This window comes from Myotis nattereri (genome assembly GCF_964212035.1).
Source record: "Myotis nattereri genome assembly, chromosome: 2".
NCBI lineage: Eukaryota > Metazoa > Chordata > Mammalia > Chiroptera > Vespertilionidae > Myotis > Myotis nattereri.
The window spans coordinates 88,082,481-88,106,258 of NC_138076.1; the positions used below are offsets into that span (position 1 = coordinate 88,082,481).

General features: G+C 39.3%; 1 protein-coding gene across 1 annotated transcript in view; it reads left to right on the top strand.

Annotated features, from left to right (window-relative positions):
* Window positions 1-23,778, top strand: part of FNDC3A (fibronectin type III domain containing 3A) — a 219,592-nt gene that overhangs the window by 39,792 nt on the left and 156,022 nt on the right. Inside the window, exon 2 of the mRNA XM_081082785.1 lies at window positions 4,718-4,855. Coding sequence (XP_080938911.1) covers window positions 4,757-4,855 — 99 coding nt within the window. The 5' untranslated portion in view covers window positions 4,718-4,756. The remainder of the gene's footprint in view (window positions 1-4,717; window positions 4,856-23,778) is intronic.

The window sequence follows — 23,778 nt, forward strand, 5'->3', positions numbered from 1 at the left end:
AACAAGTTTTTACCTAGCAATAAACTTAACCCAAGATGACAAAAACCTATACTCAGAAAACTACAAGATACTGAAAAAAGAAATAGAGGAAGATACAAACAACTGGAAGCATATACCATGTTCATGGATTGGAAGAATTAACATCAATAAAATGTTCACACTAAAGCAATCTATAGATTCAGTGTAATCCCTGTTAAAATACCAATGGCATATTTTACAGATCTTGAACAAATATTTCAAAAATTTATATGGAACAAAAAAATGAAAAACTCCAGCAGCCACAGCAACCTTGAAAGAGAAGAACAAAGTTGGAGGAATCATAATACCAGATATCAAGTTATACTGCAAAGCCACTGTAATCAAAACAGCCTGGTACTGGTAAAAGAACAGGCATATTGGTCAATGGAACAGAACAGATAACCCAGAAATTTACCCAAGCCATTATGCTCAATTAATATTTGACAAAGGAGGCAAAAGCACACAATAGAGTCAATTCAATCTCCTTAATAAATGGTGTTGGGAAAATTGGATGAATACATGCAAAAGAATGAAACTATACCACCAACTTATACCATACATAAGAATAATCTCAAAATGGATTTTACAAAAACTTTAAGTGTAAGTAGTGATACCATAAAAATACTAGAAGAAACCATAGGCAGCAAAATCCCAGACATCTCTCATAGCAATGTATTTGCCTATACATCTCCTAGGGCAGTGGTCAGCAAACTGTGGCTCGCGAGGCACATGTGGCTCTTTGGCCCCTTGAGTGTGGCTCTTCCTAAGCCTTAGGAGTATCCTAATTAAGTTAATAACAGTGTACCTACCTATATAGTTTAAGTTTACAAAATTTGGCTCTCAAAAGAAATTTCAATTGTTGTACTGTTGATATTTGGCTCTGTTGACTAATGAGTTTGCCGACCACTGTCCTAGGGCAAGGGAAACAAAAGAGAAAATAAACAAATGAGGTATCCTACCTAATAATAGAGAAACATGGTAATTAACCATAACTTCACTACTCTTCTCATTGGCTAATCAGCGAGATAAGCAAATTAACTGCCAACTAAGATGGCGGCCGGCAGCCAGGCAACTGAAGCGAACCGGAGGCTTGCTTGCTCCAGTGATGGAGGAAGCCAAGGTTCCCCGCCTGCCGGCCTCTGAGCTGCAATGTAAGAAACAATGTTGCAATTATAGAAGCTAAACAAACCCCAGAAACCTGCTTTCAGCCAGCCGGCCTCAGAGCTGGAGTTGCAACAGTGTTTCAATTATAGAAGCCAAACAAACCCAGATACCTGCTTTCAGCAGCCGAGGCCTCAAGCTGGAGCCGAGCCGCAGAGCTAAAGCCGGCTCTCAGTTCCAGTGACAGCCATAGAAGGTAAATAAATCCCAGAATAAAAAAAAAAAAAAGAAAAAGAAAAAAAGGAGAGGTTGGGAGCTTCAGTCACCCGCCAGCCTGAAAATGGCCCTCAGCCCCTCAACCAAACTGGCCAGGCACCCCAGTGGGGACCCCCACCCTGAAAGGGGTGTGACCAGCTGCAAACAGCCATCATCCTCTCATCTAGGCAGGACCCCCACCCTGATCCGGGACACCCTTCAGGGCAAACCAGCCAACCCCCACTCGTGCACCAGGCCTCTATCCTATATAGTAAAAGGGTAATATGCAAACTGACCCTAACAGCAGAAAGACTGGGAATGACTGGTCACTATGACACACACTGACCACCAGGGGGCAGACGCTCAATGCAGGAGCTGCTCTCTGGTAGTCAGGGCGCTCTCACATGGGAGGAGCTCTGCTCAGCCACAAGCCAGGCTGATGGCTGCCAGTACAGTGGTGGTGGTGGAAGCCTCTCCTGCCTCCTCAGCAGCACTATGGATATCCAAGTGCAGTTTAGGCCTGCTCCCTGCTGGCAAGTGGACATCCCCCTAGGGCTGCTGGGCTGCCAGAGGGATGTCTAATTGCCATCTTAGGCCCAATCCCCTGGGGTACGTGCCTAAGCCAGCAGGTGGTCATCCCCTGAGAGGGGTCCCAGTCTGAGAGAGGGCACAGGCCGGGCTGAGGGACCCCCCTCCACACTGAGTGAACAAATTTTTGTGCACCGGGCCTCTAGTCTACACTAATAAAATGGAAACATGCAAATTGATGTCACTCCACTATGCCCACCAGCCAATCAGAGTGACTATGCAAATTAACCCAACAAAGATGGCGGTTAATTTGCATACGCAGGTATGGAGCGAAGACTGAAGGCTCCGGCTAGATTGAAGACTGAAGACTGAAGAGGCTTGGTTTCTCCACTGCAGCTGCAGCAGAGAAGCCAAGCCTCGCTGCTGCCGCAGCAGAGAAGCCAAGCCTTGAGGCCTGGGTCCTGGGTCCTGGAAGAAAACCAGTGCCTGCAGCCTGGGGAAGAAAGCCCTATTGCGCAAATCTTTGTGCACTGGGCTTCTAGTATCAAAATAAACAGCTTCAGCACAGCAAAGAAACCATCAACAAAATGAGAAAGGAACCCACTGTATGGAAGAACATATTTGCCAATGATACATCTGATAAAGTGTTAACTTCCAAAATATATAAGGAACTCCTACAACTTAAGAAAAGGCAAACCAACAGTCCAATTTAAAAATGGGCAAAGGACCTAACTAGACACTTCTCCAAAGTGGACATACAGATGGCCAAGAGACATAAAAAACAATGTTTAATGTCACTAATCATCAGAGAGGTGCAAATTAAAATGACAATGATGTATCACCTCACACCAGTCAAAATGACTACCATCAACAAATCAGCAAATGACAAGTGCTAGTGAGAATGTGGAGAAAAGGGAACTGTAGTACACACTGTTAGTGGGAATGCAGACTGGTGCAGCCTTTATGGAAAATCGATATGAAGTTTCCTCAAATTAAATATGGAGCTGCCATTTGACTCAGTGATCTCACTTCTAGGAATATATCCTAAGAAACATGAAACACTACTTAGAAAGAATATATGCACCCCGATGTTCATAAGCAGCACAATTTACAATACTCGAGATCTGGAAACAGCCCACGTGCCTGTTGGTAGATGAGTGGATAAAAAAGCTTTGATACATTTACACAGGAATGCTATGCAGCTGTAAAAAGAAGAAACTCTTACCCTTTGCCACACATGGAGGGACCTGGAAAGTATTATGTTAAGCGAAATAATCCAGTCAGAGAAAGACAAGTATCACATGATCTTACTTATATGTGGAATCTAATGAATAAAATAAAATGACAAAATAGGACCAGAGGTATGGGTACAGGGAACAGATTGGCAGATCTCAGAAGGGAGGTGGTTGGAGGACTGGAATAAATCAACCAAAGAACATACATGCATAATCCCTGGACACAGACAATAATGTGAAAGCCTGGGGTGGGATGGGGGAAGGAAGTACGGGATTAAAGATGTGGGGAAATGAGGACATCTGCAATACTATAAACAAGTTTTGAAAAATTAAGCATTTTGACACTACTGAATTGTAGAATGCTGCAAGTATCCTAAAATGTTTGTTATTTTGCCTTTCAGTATAGATTCAATAAAATTTATGATTGAGCTCTATTGTTTTCATCCTAACATGTAATTGGCTGATGTTTTATTGGTTGAAATATGTGATAAACTAATATTGCATATGCAGGTCCTCTACTTTTTATACAAAACAGAGTGACATCTGTTTAAGGATTTCTAAACGTATGTGGTTTTATCACTGAAATGATTTGGTTTATAGTAAAGTAGGTGTCACTTAGAAAAGAAAAATAAAACCAGAATGGTAGAAGGCCAATATCAGAACATAAAAGTTAGGACTTGAAGGGTCTTATTCTAATCCTGAGCAATTTTTCTGCCATTTTGCTCTGTCTGACGAATCAGTGAAAAATCATAATTCCTATGTAGTTCCTAGAGACTGATAGGATGGTGAAGAGGGATTGAGTTTCCCTAATCATCATCTTTCCTCGTAAAAAAAAAAAGAAGAGTGGTAGAATTGCTTCACTCAGTCATTGCATTTAGTGCCTATCCCAGTGTTTAAAGTGGTGTGGCAGTTGAATTAAATAAATATTGTATAGAGATGAAAGGGATAGAGAAACAGATTTTAAATAGAAGGTGCTGATATATTGGCTTTATTAGATCTTAGTTAATTGTCTATAATGACAGACAGTTGGTTAAATTGTAAGAAATGTATTTCCTTAAATGGTCTGTTGACTAAAAAGTAGTTAACAGAATATTGTAAAATTTCCTTTGACAAGACTATCTCTTTAGGTTAAAGAATAAGACAAATCTTGAGGCTCTCTCTGAAGCATAACCATACCTTTCTTCCCTCTCAGGCGTGCATCTTTACTTTTCTCTCCTATACTCTAAGGGTCCTCAAGAAACTTGCAGCCAGGAGAGCAGCTGGCAGCAGCAGTTCATCCTGAGCTTACTCCCCCAAACCTGTCTCCCAGACCCCCTTTCTCTGACTTTTCATTGAGCTAATAGCAGCCCACTATGGCTCACTTTTTCCTAAAACAGTTCTAGAGAACCAAAATCAGAGCACCACCTAGGCACTCTCCTGTTGCTTTTTCTATCCTAATCCCTTCTTTTGGTGTCACTGCCCCAGGTTTAATAAACATACTCTCAAAATAAATATATAACCTAAGAAAACAAATATTGGATATATCATATTTTAACATATTTTAAGGATATATACATATGCTATATATTTTTGTTTTTCAGAGTTGGAGAGTTATCCGGTATATTAATGTCTTATTGATAATGGCAGAACATCCACCACTACTGGATACATCTCAGATTTTAACTAGTGATATTTCTCTTCTATCTGCCCCTATTGTAAGTGCAGATGGAACACAACAGGTAAGGAAAACAGATGTTTATTTCCTTATGTCTAGTACACATGTATTTCTTTCAGAAGAATGCAAAATTTAAAACAATAAGTATCACCTTAGTGGGTTCCTGTTAATTCATGTTTTAAACTCCAGTTCAAAATGTTGTTTTGGTTTCATAAGACAATGAAATGAGACTGTTTTTGAAGTCACTTCTAAAATGTCGTAGTAATTCATGCTTAAATTTTGTGTGTGTATATAAAGTTGTTTTTGTTTTCCTTTAGAAAAAAATGTAGTTGTCTCTGAGTTTTTTTTTAACTAACTTTAACCTGGTCCTTCATGATTATTATAAATTATGACTTGAAATCATTGAAGTCATTATTTAATTATATAATTAAATGGCTGCCTGTATTATATAATGATTAACTTTATCTTCTTTTTCCTCCTACTCCTGTCTACACTCCCTTCTCCCAAAAGGAAATATACAGTTTTTGAAAAGCTGCTGTGTTTTTCCTACCAACCCATGGCTTTATAAGTATAGTTCTGTAAAGGGATGAGAATGATGGGCTTATATTAAGTACCTCTTACTCACCAAGCAATGTGCTTAGTTTTCACAACAACCCTATGTCTAGGGATTTTAATATTATAAGAGAGGAAACAAAGACTAAGAACAGCAGAATAATAATGAGGAGGAGAAGGAACATTTTGAGTGCTCACTATGTAAAAAACATTGTACTAAGACCTTTATGATCTTTTTTTTTTTTTTTAACAATCTTATGAAGCAGGTTTATTTGTGTCCATCTTGCAGATGAAAGAAAATGAAAGGCTCAAGATCACATGAAGTTGCCCTGACTGGTTTGGCTCAGTGGATAGAGCGTCGGCCTGTGGACTGAAGAGTCCCAGGTTTGATTCTGGTCAAGGGCATGTGCCTTGGTTGCGGGCACATCCCCGGTGGGGGGTGTGCAGGAGGCAGCTGATCGATGTTTCTCTCTCATCGATGTTTCTGGCTCTCTATCCCTCTCCCTTCCTCTCTGTAAAAAAATCAATAAAATACATTAAAAAAAAAAAAAAAGATTACATAAAGCTTTTGCTCATACTGCCTCCCCGAGAAACTACGAAAAAATTAGTCATATTTTGTTTCTTTACAAACTTAGTGGACAATTATGATTTTCTTACAAGATAGGAGGCTTTTTTTGTTAACTGCTGTTAAAAATGCAAGAGTAGGTTGAATTGTAATTTTTTCTGTTTTGAATAAACATGGCATGATGAGTGTATCCTGGGTTTAATTAACTTACAGCAGCAACTTCATTTCACTAACTTTTCTTTATGGTCAAATTTAAGTCTGTTAAGATTCTTTTTTTTCCTGCAAAAATAATAAATATGGCATGTATTCATTTACTTTGAGGTTCCAGGAGTGTCTTCAGTTGTCATTGTTGTTTCAGGCAGATCACTGGCTTCGTGTTGTTTAGATAGTCCAATGCATAAAAGAATCTATTAACAACTGAAGGACTTATATGCATGCATATAAGCATAACCAATGGACATAATACACTGGGGGGTAAGGGAGGCCAGGGGATTGTCAAGGGCGGGGGAAAAAAGGAGACATATGTAATACTCTTTGTAATACTTTAAGCAATAAAACTAAAAAAAAAAGAATCTATTAAGCAGTTATAGTACTGTACATTGATGTTGCTACAGTGTGTAGTCCAAGCATGTCAAACTCACGACCTACGGGCCGCATGTGGCCCACAGCGAATATTTTTGTGGCCCAGCCAATATAACGGTATGTAAGAAACGTTTTAATAAAAATTTCGGAACTTAATTTTTATAATATCCTGTTAATACATAATTATTAAGAACTAGCTACAACGTTCGCTAATGACTGATTACTATAATCATGTTGCATTCATTTCCCTTATGCACCTTTCGCACAGGCGCACCCTTTCTCTCCACTAATACTAGCAGCGAGTATTTTAGCAGCCAATTGCCATGTTATTAGTCTTGGACTGACTTGTTTGGTGTGTGCAACAGGAAATATTTCGCTTTCAGAGAACAAGATAAATAGGTTTATTTGCATTACGCTTATTAATGTTTGGTGAGTAAGTTAATGTTCAAGAAGAAAAAGACACTAATTTTTGTTAAAATTTTCTATTATTTTATGTTACTCATTTATTTCAGCCCTTTGTATTCAGCATGTCTATCGAAATCAACCTATGTTTCTATGAAAATTGAAGCTTTCGGCTTTTTTTGCGGCCCACATAAATTTAAACCTTGTTTATTTAGCTCGTGTTAGCCTTTGAGTTTGACATCCTTGGTGTAGTCTGTTAAAAAGAAGGCAGTAGGCTGAAATAAGACCACCTGCCCTCCTGAAATCTTGATGGGGGACCATGCTAGCAAGTGACAGTAGTGGCATAGATGGATGAAGTAAACCCTTGATTTTATGGACCTTGATTTAATGGACTTCGAATTTAATGGAAGCAATTTCTGGTCCATATGTAATATGTGAAAATTAACACTCTGTTAATTTTAAAATGCTTTTAACCAAGATTTGCTTATAATTAAATTAGCAGGTTATTTTTTTATTGTTAATTCACTGTTATTTTTAACAAATTTTAGCAAATAGCCATATGTTGGAAGAAACTATTATTTACCAACATAAATAAATATTACATATCTACAGCTATAGTCTGCATATTTAATTCCACAAATCACTGCTCATAAACAACGTTCAGCGAATGATTACCACGTGATCACACTGCATCTCATGTGGTAATTGGTTCTGTTGTTTTGGGGGTTTTTTGTTTTGTTTTGTTTTTTATTTATTTATTTTTTTTAATGGATTTTTTTTTTTTATTGCTTAAAGTATTACAAAGGGTATTACATATGTGTCCTTTTTTCCCCCCCGCCCTTGACAATCCCCTGGCCTCCCTTACCCCCCAGTGTATTATGTCCATTGGTTATGCTTCTATGCATGCATACAAGTCCTTAGGTTGATCTCTTACTCCCCTCCCTCCTGCCCCCCAACCCTCCCCAGCCTTCCCGCTGCAGTTTGACAATCTGTTTGAGGCAGCTTTGCCTCTGTATCTTTTATTGTTCATAAGTTTATAATGGTCTTTATTATCTATGAATGAGTGAGATCATGTGGTATTTTTCCTTCATTGACTGGCTTATTTCACTTAGCATAATGCTCTCCAGTTCCATCCATGCCGTTGCAAATGGTAAGAGTTCCTTCTTTTTTACAGCAGCATAGTATTCCATCTTGTAGATGTACCACAGTTTTCTAATCCATTCATTTACTGATGGGCACTTAGGCTGTTTCCAGATCTTAGCTATGGTGAATTGTGCTGCTATGAACATATGGGTGCATATATTCTTTCTGATTGGTGTTTCTGGTTTCTTGGGATATATTCCTAGGAGTGGGATCACAGGGTCAAATGGGAGTTCCATTTTTAGTTGTTTGAGGAAACTCCATACTGTCTTCCATAGTGGCTGCACCAGTCTGCATTCCCACCAGCAGTGCACGAGTGTTCCTTTTTCTCCACATCCTCTCCAGCACTTGTCTTTTGTTGATTTGTTGATGATAGCCAGTCTGACAGGTCTGAGATGGTACCTCATTGTTGTTTTGATTTGTATCTCTCGCATGATTAGAGACTTTGAGCATGTTTTCATATGTCTCTTGGCTTTCTGAATGTCCTCTTTTGAAAGGTGTCTATTTAGGTCCTTTGCCCATTTTTTGATTGGATTGTTTATCTTCCTTTTGTTAAGTTGTATGAGTTCCCTATAAATTTTGGAGATTAAGCCCTTATCAGATATGACATTGGCAATTATGTTTTCCCACGCAGTGGGTTTTCTCGTTGTTTTGTTGATGGTTTCTTTTGCTGTGCAGACGCTTTTTATTTTGATGTAGTCCCATTTGTTCATTTTCTCTTTAGTTTCAAGTGCCCTAGGAGCTGTATCAGTGAAGAAATTGCTGCGGCATATGTCTGAGATTTTGTTGCCTTTGGATTCTTCTAGAATTTTTATGGTTTCCCGTCGTACATTTAAGTCCTTTATCCATGTTGAGTTTATTTTTGTGTATGGTGTAAGTTGGTGGTCTAGTTTCATTTTCTTGCATATATCTGTCCAATTTTCCCACCACCATTTATTGAAGAGACTATCTTGGCTCCATTGTATGTTCTTGCCTCCTTTGTCAAGTATTAATTGAGCATACTGGTTCAGGCCGATTTCTGGGCTCTCTATTCTATTCCATTGATCTATATGTCTGTTCTTGTGCCAGTACCAGGCAGTTTTGAGAACAGTGGCTTTGTAATACAGCTTGATATCTGGTATGGAGATCCCACCTACTTTGTTCTTTCTCAAGATTGCTGCAGCTATTCGGGGCCTTTTTTTATTCCAGATGAATTTTTGGAGAATTCGTTCTAGATTTGTGAAATATGCCGTTGGTATTTTAGTGGGAAGTGCGTTGAATTTATAGATTGCTTTGGGTAGTATGGACATTTTAATGATGTTGATTCTACCAATCCATGAACGCGGTATGTTCTTCCGTCTGTTTATGTCTTCGTCTATCTCTTTTTTCAACATCCTGTAGCTTTCTGAGTAGAGGTCTTTTACCTCTTAAGTTTATTCCTATGTAGCTTAATTTTTTTGGTGCGATGGTAAACGGGATTGTTTTTATAATCTTTCTTTCTGAAAGTTCACTATTGGTGTATAGAAATGCCTCAGATTTCTTGGGGTTAATTTTGTATCCTGCTACATTGCCAAATTCATGTATTAAGTCTAGTAGTTTTTTGATGGAGTCTCTAGGGTTTTGTATGTATAATATCATGTCATCTGCAAATAAGGACAGTTTTACTTCTCTTTTCCAATTTGGATGCCTTTTATTTCTTCTTCTTGTCTAATAACAATGGCTAATACTTCCAGTACTCTGTTGAACAGGAGTGGTGAGAGTGGGCATCCCTGTCTTGTTCCTGTTCTTAGGGGAAATGGTGTTAGTTTTTGTCCATTGAGTATGATGTTGGCTGTGGGCCTGTCATATATGGCTTTTATTATGTTGAGGTATGATCCTTCTACTCCCACCTTGCTGAGAGTTTTTATCAAAAATGGGTGTTGGATTTTGTCGAATGCTTTTTCTGCATCAATTGATAAGACCATGTGGTTTTTTTCTTTCAATTTGTTTATGTGATGTATCACGTTTATTGATTTGCGGATATTGTACCATCCTTTGCATCCCTGGGATAAATCCTACTTGGTCATGGTGTATGATCTTTCTCATGTACTGCTGGATTCGATTTGCTAAGATTTTGTGGTTCCGTTGTTTTATGACATGACTTTCTGCAGCAGTTTTAACATGCTCTAAGCCACACCCCAGCCATGCGCATTTGTTTACTCACAGTGACTGGTGATTGCAAGCATTTACTAGACCTATTCAGTATAAATTTAAGGTACAGTAATACATATAGAAAACTTTTCTGTGAAATTAAAGTTTCATACATACTTAATTTTAATTATATAAATGTATGTACAGAAGTAAAAACAAGTCAACTAGTCTAGTCAGTCTGATTCAGTGGTTGAGCATTGACCCAGTAACCAAGAGGTCATGGGTTCAATTCCAGGTCAGGACACATGCCTGGGTTGTGGGCTTGATCCCCAGTAGGGGGCATGCCGAAGCAGCTGATCAATGATGTGTCTGTCTCATTGATGTTTCTCTCTCTATCCATCTCCCTTCCTCTCTCTCTAAAAAACATTGGTAAAAAAATCCCCGGACATTAAAAACAAAGAACAGCTAAACTGATTTGTCAATTTTTTTAACATACACATTTGGGAAACCTACTTTATTATATAACTAGGGGCCCGGTGCATGAAATTCGTGCACTGGGTGTGTGTGTGGGGGGGAGTGTCCCTCAGCCCAGCCTGCCCCCTCTCACATACTGGGAGCCCTCAGGCATTGACCCCCATCACCCTCCAATCGCAGGATTGGCCCCTTGCCCAGGCCTGACGCCTCCGCCAGAGGTGTCAGGCTTGGACAGGGGACCCCCATCTCCCCCCGATCACTGGCTCTGGCCCCCGCCCAGGCCTGAGGCCTCTGGCCCAGGAATCATGCCTGGGCAGGGGACCCCCATCTCCCTCTGATCGCTTGCTCCACCCCCCGCCCAAGCCTGACGCCTCTGACCCAGGCTTCAGGCCTGGGCAAGGGGACCATCATATCCCCCCAATCCCCGGCTCCGCCCCCCACCCAGGCCTGTTGCCTCGGCCAGAGGAGTTGACCCTCATCACCCTCCGATCACCAGTCACCGGATCGGCCCCTTGACCAGGCCTGAGGCCTCCGGCAGAGGTGTCAGGCCTGGGCAGGGGACCCCCAGCTCCCCACGGTTGCAGGCTCCGCCTCTGCCCAGGCCTAACGCCTCTGGCCTAGGTGTCTGGCCCGGGCAGCGGGGACCTGCAGTGGCAGCGGGGGGCACCTGCTTTCCCTTTCGCCTCCCTGCATTGTGCCTACATATGCAAATTAACTGCCATCTTGTTGGCAGTTAATTTGCATGTAGCCCTGATTAGCCAATGAAAAGGGTAGTGTCGTACACCAATTACCATTTTTCTCTTTTGTTAGTGTAGATAGACTTTTGGCTTTAAGGGACAACGTCTCACCTGAATTAATCTGTTATATTAAGGTTTTACTGTATAGATAAAGGAGCTAGGAATAGAAGAATCTACTAGAACAAGATTAGAAGGATCAGATATGGTCATTATGTCTAGAGGACAGTTTTTTAGATAGGATTTGAAAAACAGGTTTCAGGAGGTGGAGTAAAACCTTAAATTCTAACTAGCAGAGTATCTTGTAGTTTTATAGGGAGAGATAAAGATGAGTGGGAAGTATACATGACTTGGTTCATAGATTTATACTTGATTTGGTGCACTCAGACAAGTTTTTAAACTTCTCTAATTGCTCTAAAATAGAGGTAATAATAGCTTCTTTAGAGTAGCTATAGCTATGAGGGTGAAATGAGCCTGAAGGAGTTCAGTAAATGTTTGCTGAATCTGAATTGAAGCACTCAATAAATGTTTGAAATACTGAAGAAATTTATAGAAATGCCTTTCAGGACTTAAATCAATAGATGTAGTTATAGTAAACAGTAGATAAAGAAACTAAGAGGTAGTTATACTAAAGTGTAAATGTGAAGCAAAAGTGGACCAATAGCTGTGGTAGAAATGGAAGGAACTGAACAAAAGTAGGTAATAATTGCCCTAGCCGGGCTAAGTGGATAGAGCATCAGCCTGGGGACTGAAGGGCCCCAGGTTTGATTCCCTGTCAGGCCACATGCTGGGTTGTGGGCTCAATCCCCAGTAGGGGGCGTGCAGGAGGAAGACGATCAACGGTTCTCTCTCATCATTGATATTTCTATCTCTCCCTCTTCTTTCCTCTCTGAAATCAGTAACATACATATATGCGCTAACAATTAGAGGTGGGAAGTAAATAAACTTAAAAACAGGCATTTCTTTGTCTTAATTTAGGAACTTATTGGTATGCCATACATGATCAAGTTAGAGCTTTCCTATAGAGATATGACACCTGGTTGGTGCCTGGAGTAAAAAAGCAAACCCAAAGATACTTCCTGATAGGAGGAAGTGTCAAGTGCATGCATGATGTTAAAAACTCTTATAGTTGGCCATCCAGATTATCCATTGCCTCATCTGTATTTTCTGGTTTTATACAGTAAACGTTTGATACTATGCCATATTATATATAGTGGGTCTTTTTGCGTATGAATTATACTAGAGGGAATCCCTCCTGATATTATTGTTACTAGTGTTGCTTTTAGGGAAGCTGTAATATACATTTTTTATTCATTTTGACTAGCAGCATTTGAACTCTTTTGTGTTTGAAGAATCTTCATCACCCTTTTAAAAAAATTATTAAACTTTATTTTTAGAGCAGTTGTAGGTAACAAAAATTAAAGAGCTTTCATATATCTGAGATAGTACCGGTTCCCTATTATTAACATCTTACATGGATGAGGTACATCTGTCACAATTATTAACTTCCACAGTTTATGCTAGGGTTCACTTGGTATTTTACAGTTCTTTGGTTTTGACAAATGTATAATGTCATATATCACCATTAAAATATCATAGAGAATAATTTAACTACCCTAAAAATCCTCTGTGCTCTACTTAGTCATCCCTCCCTCACTTTCCATCCCACCCCAAATCCATGGCAACCACCAATATTTATACTGTCCCTATAATTTTATCTTTTCCAGAATGTCATATAGTTGGATTCATACATTATGTAATCCTTTCAAACCAACTTCTTTCACATAGCAGTGTGTTCTAGATAATTTATTTTCATGGCTTAATCGCCCATTTCTTTTTATTATTGAGTGATACTTCATTGTACCATAGAGTTTATTCACCTACTGAAGGACTTGGTTGTTTCCAGTTTTTGGCATTTATAAACAAAGCTGCTTTAAACATTCATGTGCAGGTTTTTGGTTGGGAGTAGATTTTCAACTCAATTGGGTAAATATGTAGGAGCATGATTGGTGGATCATGTATGATAAGGTTATGTTTATCTTTATAAGAAACTGCTAAACTGTTTTCCAAAGTGCATTTACCATTTTGCTTTCTCAAGCATGTGCTTGATTTGAGATTATATCTTTTTTTAAAAATTCTTTATTTTTTTATTACAGTTGACATACATTATTCTATTAGTTTTAGGTGTACAGCATAGTGATCAGACATTTATATAACTTAGGTAATAATCACCCTCATATATCTAGTACCCATCTGACACCACACATAGTTATTACAGTATTATTGACTATATTCCCTATGCTGTACTTTACATTCCCATGACTATTTTGTAACTACTATTTGTAATTCTTAATCCCTCCCCATTTTTCACCCATTCCCCCTCTCATCTAGCAACCAACAAAATGTTCTGTGTGTTTATGAATTTGTTTTGTTGGCTCATTTTTTGTTTTTTGTTTTTTTAGATTTCACATATAAGTGAAATCATGTGGTGTTTGTAGTTCTCTCTCTGATTATTATTTTACTCAACACAGTACCCTCTAGGTCCATTCATGTTGTTGCAGATGGAAAGATTTTATGCTGTTTTATGGCTGAGTATTATTCCATTGCATCTATGTACCACTTCATCTTTATTCATTCATCTATTAATGGACACTTAGGTAGCTTCCATTATATTGGCTATTGTAAATAATACTGCAATGAACATATGATGCGTGTGTCTTTTTGATTTAGTGTTTTAGGTTTCTTTGGATAAATACCTAGATGTTGAATTGCTGGGTCCTTCTTTGTCTCTTGTTATAGCCTTTATTTTAAAGTGTATTTTGTTTGGTATAGGTATTGCTACCCCAGCTTTTATTTCTTATTTCCATTGTTATGAATTTTTTTCCATCCCTTTACTTTGAGTTTGTGTGTGTATGTCTTTCAATCAGAAGTGAATCTCTTATAGGCAGCATATATAAGGGTCTTGATTTTTTTTAAAATATATATTTCTTTGTTGATTTCAGAGAGGAAGGGAGAAGGAGAGAGAGATAGAAACATCAATGACAAGAGGGAATCATTGATCGGCTGCCTCCTGAACACCCCCCACTGGGGATCGAGCCCACAACCCAGGCTTGTGTCCTTGTGTCGGAATCGAACCTGGGACCCTTCAGTCCACAGGCCGACGCTTTATCCACCGAGCCAAGCCAGCTAGGGCAGGGTCTTGATTTTTTTAATCTATTCGGCCATCTTAAATCTTTGATGGGAACGTTTTAATTTTACTTTTAAAGAAATTGTTGACAGATATGTAGTTGTTGCCATTTTATTATTTGTTTATTTTAGATATTTTAGAATAGTTTAATGATTTTTAAAAATATATTTTAACTGATATCAGAGAGGGAGAGGGAGAGATAGAAACATCAGTGATGAGAGGGAATCATTGATTGGCCGCCTCTTGCATGCCCCCTACTGGGGATCAAGTCCACAACCCTAGCATGTTCCCTTGACTATAATCGAACCTGGAACCCTTAATTCCGCAGGCTGACACTCTATCCACTGAGCCAAACGAGCTAGGGCATGATTTTTTCTAAAGAGAGAGATAGAGGGAGTGGGAGAGAAAGAGAGAGAGAGAGACATCAATGAGAGAGTATAATATTGATCAGCTGCCTCCTGCATACCCCCTACTGGGGATCGAGCCTGCAACTCAGGCATGTGCCCTGAGTGGGAATTGAACTGACAATTTTTGGGAGAACCAGACAAGGCCCAGCCCACTGAGCCACTATGATGCAGAATTTGCTTTAGTGGGGCTCTGGTGCCTGCTGAGACTGCTCTTTAGGTGTGTCTTTTATGGAGGTGGTTGGTTGATACTCTGGTGTGGTATAAAGCTGGCCATTGGGTGTGCTATTTCTGGAATTTTTTTGGGAGGGGCTCTGGTGCAGGGTTTACTATTTATATTTTTTTATCTTTTTCTTCGTGTTAAGAAGTCTTTTTAACATTTCTTCTAATAGTGTTTTGGTGATGATGAAGTATTCAGCTTTCTCTTATCTGGGAACCTTTTTATCCTTCAGTTCTAAATGATAGCCTTGTTGGGTAGAGTAATTTTGGTTGTCGGTCCTTTCTTTTCATAGCTTTGAATATTTCATGTCATGCGTGTGTCTTTTTGATTTAGTGTTTTAGGTTTCTTTGGATAAATACCTAGATGTTGAATTGCTGGGTCCTTCTTTGTCTCTTGTTATAGCCTTTATTTTAAAGTGTATTTTGTTTGGTATAGGTATTGCTACCCCAGCTTTTTTTTCTTATTTCCATTGTTATGAATTTTTTTCCATCCCTTTACTTTGAGTTTGTGTGTGTGTGTCTTTCAATCAACATATGAATGTTGTTGGCAGCACTATCCTCATTAGCCAAAAGGTCAAAATGGTGTATCAGTGTTTGAATGGATACACAAATTCTGGTATATCCATGCAATGGAGTGTTATTCGGCCATAAAAAGGAATAAGTACTGATACTTACAACTGGATGAACTACAAACACAGGCTAAGTTAAAGAAAGCAGTCACAAAAGATCACATGTTGTATGATTATATTTATTCAAAGTGGGTAAATTTATGGAGATAGAAGCAAATTTTGATGGTTACTAGCATTCTGGAGAGGGAAAAAGAGTGATCTTTTAATGGGTATATGCTTTTTTTTGAAGTGGTAAAATGTTTTGGAAGTAGATACTGGTAGTCATTTGACAACATTTTGAACATACTAAATGCCATGGAATTAAATACTTTAATGTTATTTTAGAATTAATTTTATGTTATGTCAATCTCATCTCACCTTACCAAAAAAATAATGTTAATAATGACAGGAATGGATTATAACATTGATTTTTTTTTTTTAAAGAATCCATGAGGCCATACTCATACTAAGAAACATTTAAATATGGGGTGTGCGATAAGGGGAATAATACTGAAAAGAAAGCTCTATTTAATAAAAGAATGCTAACTGGTAAATGTAGAAAGAATGGTGGGAGTTTTTTAAATCCCCTTTTTACACTTACCACAGTAATGATTTAGTAATAATTGCTGAAACCATTGGGTGAAAGACTGTTGGAAAATAGGATATTCACAGAACCTCAAAGTATCACCATATTGATTGTTTATTGCTTTCAAAGGAAAATTGTACCTTATAATAAAGACATCTGACAGATACCACCTAAACCAAGTGATCAAACATAATATCAGCCAGATACTCCATTGTGAGAGTGAGTAAATGTGTAACATGTTAACAATTGGTGAATCTAGATGAAGAGTATATGGATGTTCATTGAACTAATCTTGAAGTTTTCTGTAATATCAAATAGTTCAAAATAAGAAGTTGGGAAAAGGTGAAATTTGAATATAACCCTTCCCTGTTTAATAGCCTTGCCTGAAGATACAACTCCTTAGCTTGATATTTAAAGATTTTCATGATTTAACCCCTGCTTATTATCCCAATCTTACCTTTCCATTGCATTTCTCAAACTGGTTTAAACTTTAGCTGTACCACACTTCTTCCCCATTTTCAAATTGTCCATGATCTCTTTCACCCTCTTGACTTAATATATGCTATGTTGTTCTCTCCTTGAAATGTCTTCTCGAAGATATCATAGTACCGAGAAACCAAGATGGCGGCATAGGTTAATGCCAGAGATTGCTGCCTCGAACAACCACTTCAAAAAACAACTAAAAGACGAAACGGACATCATCCAGAACCACAGGAAGGCTGGCTGAGTGGAAATTCTACAACTAGGAGGAAAGAGAATATCATACCCAGACTCAGAGGAGGTGCAGTGCTGAAGTGAAATAGTAAGGTGCGGAGTGCACGCGGAGCAGGCTGGAGGCGGAGGGCGCAGTTGTTGTTTTCAATCGGGAGGGAGTTTCAGACTCTGAGCTCCAGATCCGGACGAGTCTCTAGGGACCCAGACTCAAATGGGAGAAGCGGGGCTGTCTGGCTTCGGTTGGAACTCGAAGGCAGCTTTCTCTCCGAGGTTTGCAGCCGTTGACGGGACTCTGTGAGGCAGAGCCCCTAGGGACGGAACTGAGAGCAGCCATAACTGCTCACTCCGGCCCTCCCTGTAGATCCCCGGGGACCTGCCCCGCCCAAGCCCTGCGCAGAGCCATTTGCCAGATAGCCTCAGGCAAATGCTAGATTAGCACCGCCCTAGAGATCCAGCACAGAAGCTCTCCCACTGCAGACACAGCTGACTCTCATAGCCAGTTAGCCTGGAGGTCAAATCACCCCCGGTATTGCCGACAACAATCAAGGCTTAACTACAACAAGACTGTGCACAAAGACCACTAGGGGGTGCACCAAGAAAGCATAAAAAATGGGGAGACAAAGAAACAGGACAAAACTGTCAATGGAGGATATTGAGTTCAGAACCACACTTTTAAGGTCTCGTAAGAACTGTCTAGAAGCCGCCAATAAATGTAGTGAGATTCTCAAGAAATCTAATGAGACCCTCGATGTTATGATAAAGAACCAATTAGAAATTAAGCATACACGGACTGAAATAACAAATACTATACAGACTCCCAACAGCAGACCAGAGGAGCGCAAGAATCAAGGCAAAGATTTGAAATACGAAGAAGCAAAAAACACCCAACCAGAAAAGCAAAATGAAAAAAGAATCCAAAAATACGAAGATAGTGTAAGGAACCTCTGGGACAGCTTCAAGCGTACCAACATCAGAATTATAGGGGTGCCAGAAGATGAGAGAGAGCAAGATACTGAAAACCTATTTGAAGAAATAATGACAGAAAACTTACCCCACCTGGTGAAAGAAATAGACTTACAGGTCCAGGAAGCGCAGAGAACTCCAAACAAAAGGAATCCAAAGAGGACCACACCAAGACACATCATAATTAAAATGCCAAGAGCAAAAGACAAAGAGAGAATATTAAAAGCAGCAAGAGAAAGAAACTCAGTTACCTACAAGGGAATACCCATACGATTGTCAGCTGATTTCTCAACAGAAACTTTGCAGGCCAGAAGGGAATGGCAAGAAATATTCAAAGTGATGAATACCAAGAACCTACAACCAAGATTACTTTATCCAGCAAAGCTATCATTCAGAACTGAAGGTCAGATAAAGAGCTTCACAGATAAGGAAAAGCTAAAGGAGTTCATCACCACCAAACCAGCATTATATGAAATGCTGAAAGGTATCCTTTAAGAAGAGGAAGAAGAAGAAAAAGGTAAAGATACAAATTATGAACAACAAACATGCATCTATCAACAAGTGAATCTAAGAATCAAGTGAATAAATAATCTGGTGATCATAATAGAATCAGGGACATAGAAAGGGAATGGACTGACTTTTCTTGGGGGGGAAAGGGCTGTGGGAGATGCGGGAAGAGACAAAAATGGTGCACCTATGGACGAGGACAGTGGGTGGGGAGTGAGGGCAGAGGGTGGGGTGGGAACTGGGAGGAGGGGAGTTATGGGGGGGAAAAAGAGGAACAAATGTAATAATCTGAACAATAAAGATTTAATTAAAATAAAATAAAAAAGAAAAAAAAAGAAGAAAAAAAAATGTCTTCTCATTTTTAGCTTGCTAACTTCTGGTTGTCCTTCTGAACATTATGTAGTTATCTTCTCCTCCAGGATTTTTTTTCTGATTATCTGGGATGAGTAGAACCTATAGGACATTGTTTATATCCCTATTATACCACTATGACACTGTACAGTTGAGTACCTGTCCGTCTCCCTCACTAGAATGTGAACTTTTGAGGCCTTAGACTGTGATTTATTTTTTTTCTTGGTACCTACAGTACATCTTATCTAATAAAAGAGAAACATGCAAATTGACTGTACCTCTGTTACACTCACAATCCATGCGCATAAGCCATGCCTACCAGCCAGTCAGAGCAACTATATGCAAATTAACACAACCAAGATGGTGGCTGGCAGCCACGGAGCTGGAGCAAGCAGGAGGCTTGGTTTCCCCGGCGATGGAGGAAGCCAAGCTTCCCGCCTGCCCTGGCCAGCTCCGCTCAAGGCAACAAAGTTTCAATTATAGAAGATAAATAAATCCCAGATACCTGCTTCCAGCCAGCCTCCACTGGGTGCTTGGGTGGCAGGGGGCTGTGGCCAGCCTGCAAACAGCCATCAGCCCCTCACCCAGGCTGGCCACACCTTCATGGGGTGAGGGCCCCCGCTGTGGGGCTTGGCCAGCCTGCAAACAGCCATCAGCCCCTCACCCAGGCTGGCCAGGCACCCCAGCAGGCCCCCCCTCCTTCAAGGGGTGTGGCCAATCTGAAAACGGCCCTCAGCTCCTCCCCCAGGCTTGCCAGGCACTCCAGTGGGACCCCCACCCTGATTCGGAACACCCTTCAGGGCAAACCAGCTGGCCCCCACCCGTGCACCAGGCCTCTGCCCTATATAATAAAAGAGTAGTATGCAAATTGACCCTAACAGCAGAACGACTGGGAATGACTGGTCACTATGACACACACTGACCACCAGGCGGCAGATGCTCAATGCAGGAGCTTCCCCCTGGCGGTCATTGCACTCCCACAGGGGGAGCTTTGCGCAGCCACAAGCCAGGCTGACGGCTGCCAGTACAGCGCTGGTGGCAGTAGCCTCTCCCGCCTCCTCAACAGCGCTAAGGATATCCGACTGCAGCTTAGGCCTGCTCCCCGCTGGCAAGTGGACATCGCCCGAGGGCTCCCGGGCTGCCAGAGGGATTTCTAACTGCCAGCTTAGGCCCAATCCCCAAGGGAGCAGGCCTAAGCCAGCAGATGGACATTCCCTGAGGGGTCCCAGACTGTGAGAGGGCACAGGCTAGGCTGAGGGACTTCTCCCCCCCACCCCCCCCACTGCACAAATTTTTGTGCACCAGGCCTCTATATAAAAATAGGCGCCAAACAATGGGTGTTTAACATGATTTTCAGATAAATTAATTTTATTGCTTACTATTTTCTGGATCATATAATTGAAAAGAGGCCTGTTTCTCCTTTTTATTTAATAGCAGTATATATTATTTATGTATATGTCATGTTTGGTTTTCTTAGTTTTATTTATTTTTGTCAACCTTGTAGTGAATGAATTCATTAAAGAAGCAACTAGTGTTTTATAGAACTTCTCAGTACCAGGACTGTGAGATGATCATGATTTTAAAGAAATAACATGTATATAAAGCAAACAGAATTGTGTGACACAGTAAGGACTACTTTAGGTCTTGGACACCATTAAGAATTTAATGAAATCTAAAGAAAACAGTGAACCCTTTTCTAGAAAATGGTAATATCTACAGAAAGTTTCATATACAATTCTGGGTAGTTCATAAAGCCTGTGAATAATTATCTATGTCCCCACGTTAAGAACTCTCCTGTTTTAACCCAATGCTAGCTTCGGGTAACATTCTTCAATAATTCACCACCTCTACCAAATTCCAACACTAATTAGAAAAAGAGTGAAAAAGACAGAATGGGTTAAAAATACTTTTAAAAAACCAGGATTTGTTGGGATTGACAAAAATGTATTGGAAATAAAAGCAAACTGAAAATCCTCTAGCCCATTTTACAAATTTTGTTTTCTTTAAAACAATTCTTGGATCACAGGAAATTAAGAACAAAATAACAGAAAATTATAAAAAATACTAGTGAAAATATTCTATGTGGTTAAAACTGAGTTCAATAAAATTTAAAGTCTTAAAGTGCATATACTACTAAAAAAAGAATGAAATAGGTATTCAAATGAGAAAGTTAGAAAAACATCATGATAAGTTTAAGGAAAATGAAAGAAAATAATAAAAATCTATACTAACAAAAGGGTAATATGCTAATTAGATCAGATAGACTGGACATCATTCCTGATGTCCTTCCTGACAAAGCCGGGGCCTGGGTGAAGCCACCCTTGGTCCCGCGTGCCTGCGACCGGCTAGAGGTAGGAAAGCCCTGGTCCCAGTTGCCTGTGGCCAGCCAGAGGGAGGGAAGCCAGGGTCCTGGTTGCCTGTGACCAGCCAGAGGGAGGAATGCCTGGGTCCTGGTTGCCTGCTGGCAGCCAGAGGAGGGAAGCCTGGGTCCCAGGTGCTGGAGGAAAGCCTACTCTTGCACGAATTTTCATGCATTGGGCCTCTAGTTGTAAATAAAAATTAATGCGTTAAGCCTGGCCCATGTGGCTCAGTTGGTTGAATGTCGTCCCATATACCAAGAGGTCACAGGTTTGATTCCTGGTCTAGGTACATGCAGATTTCGGCTCAGTCCCCAGTGGGGGCGTGTGAGGAGGCAGCCTATCAATGTTTCTTTCTCATCGATGTTTCTGTCTCTCTCCCCCTCCCTCTCTAAAAGCTAATAAAACACATTTTAAAAATATAAATAAGTTAATCCATTAAAAGAAACCCACTTAAATAACTGCTATAGCCTCCTGACAGGTCTTCCTATACATACCTGATTGCTACCGTGCAGCCAGAGTGATTCTCCATAAATAACACTCTTTATTGCCCTTAAAATGACTCACAAGACCCTTTATAACGGACTTGTGCCTACCTTTAAAAATTATAGTAGCCACATTAAAAAAGTAAAAATATAAGAAATTAACTGTGGTAGTGTTTACTTAACTCAGTATGCCCAGAATATTATTTCAACATGTAATCAATATAAAAACTATTAACAAGGTATTTACATTGTTGGGTGTTTTTTGTAATGCCTTTGAAATCCAATATGTGTTTTACACTTACAGCTTATCTAAATAGAGACTAGCCGCATTTCAAGAGCTTGATAACCAGCCGTAAGTTAAATTTAGAAGCAGTAGAAGATGGTCACAAAGACAAAAATAGATAACATTGGCTATAAGAAAATAATCAACTGTGCTAAAAATTAAGAAGAAAAGGAAATAGGAATATAATTGCAGTATAATATAGTACAATATCATTTTTTAAATATATTTTTATTGTGTTGAGGGATGGGGGGAAGAAAGAGAGAAACATCCATGAGAGAGAAATATCAGTCAGCTGCCTCCTGCATGCCCCTTACTAAGGATTGAGCCCAAAACTCAGGCATGAGTCCTCACCAAGAATTGAGCTGGCAACCTCTCTCTGTACATGGGGTGATGCTCAACTGAGCCACACCTGCCAGGGTTTATTACTATTATTAATATGCAAAGAATACAAATCACTAGGAACACTTAAGACCCCAAAAGATAACAAACAGCCAGTTTATAAAAGAGCTAGTAACAAAAATAAAAGATAGCATTTAACCTCATTAAAAATTGAGTACAAATTTAAAAGATAGTAATATACTATTTTCATCTAGCAAGGTGGCAAAGATTTTAAAACTATAATTTCCAGGTTTATGGAAAATGTGGTAAAAGGCTGTTCCCAAAGACTATGGAGGGAGAATATGAATTAGTAAAACCTTTGTTAAAAGCAGTTTAACAATAGACACAAGAATTAGGAATATATCAAAAGGGAGCAATATTAATTATATAGAGGGGAAAAGTACATTCCAAAATGTTCACTTCTGCATTGTTTATAATAATAGCAAACTAAAACTACCTAATTTTCTTACATTAAGAGAATGGTAGAATAGTTTATGGTATAGTCATTTGATGAAACACTGTGAATAATAATATGGAAAAATCTTTTTATAATATTTGAATACATAACAGGAGATCATATATCTATGTTTAAGGAAAAAAATTAAGCCTATGTGTAGAGAACAAGACTAAGAAATTTATCAGAATGTTAACAATCTTAGGATAGATGGACCTCAGATTTTTTTCCAGTTTTCTGTTTTTCAAATGCCATAAAATTGGTGAGTACAGTAGGTCCTTGGGTTACATCAGAGATCCATTCCTACAGCTCGATTTTCACCATAAGTCAGAACCCACCTACATAAGCACTTACGTCACTCACATGGAGCACATACACAGCAGTAATGAAGTGAAACAGTAAAAAAATTTAAAAGAAAGACAGCAATTCCTGACCTTTACTTGTGGTAAGTAAATAATAAAAAACATAAAGCACATATATATATACATATGTCGAAATGACGGAACTTTTTTTTTTTTTTTATAAATAAATGGGAGATGGTGACATAACCACGAAATGATGTATGTCGAGTCCGACGTAACCCGAGGACTGCCTGTATTATCTATAAAATTACAAGAAAACTACTTAAAGTGGTGGGATTCTTAAATATAATTTTAAAAGTCATATTGATTCAAATATGCTCTACTTACAAAGCTGTATTTTATGTTTTAATGAACGCAGTGCTTAGCAGCAGATGAACTAAATGTAAATGATCCAAATACTCTGTGGTTTGCATGTTTCATAGTGACGTTTATTAACTTTACAGTAAAAGTTTGCCACTAACTTTTTCTTATTCCCTTATTTTTGACTTAAGTCTGACCTCTAGAAAAGTGAAATAATACTTTTTTAACTAATGTGTAAAATGTGTAATCCCCATTTTCCTTTCCCATTTCA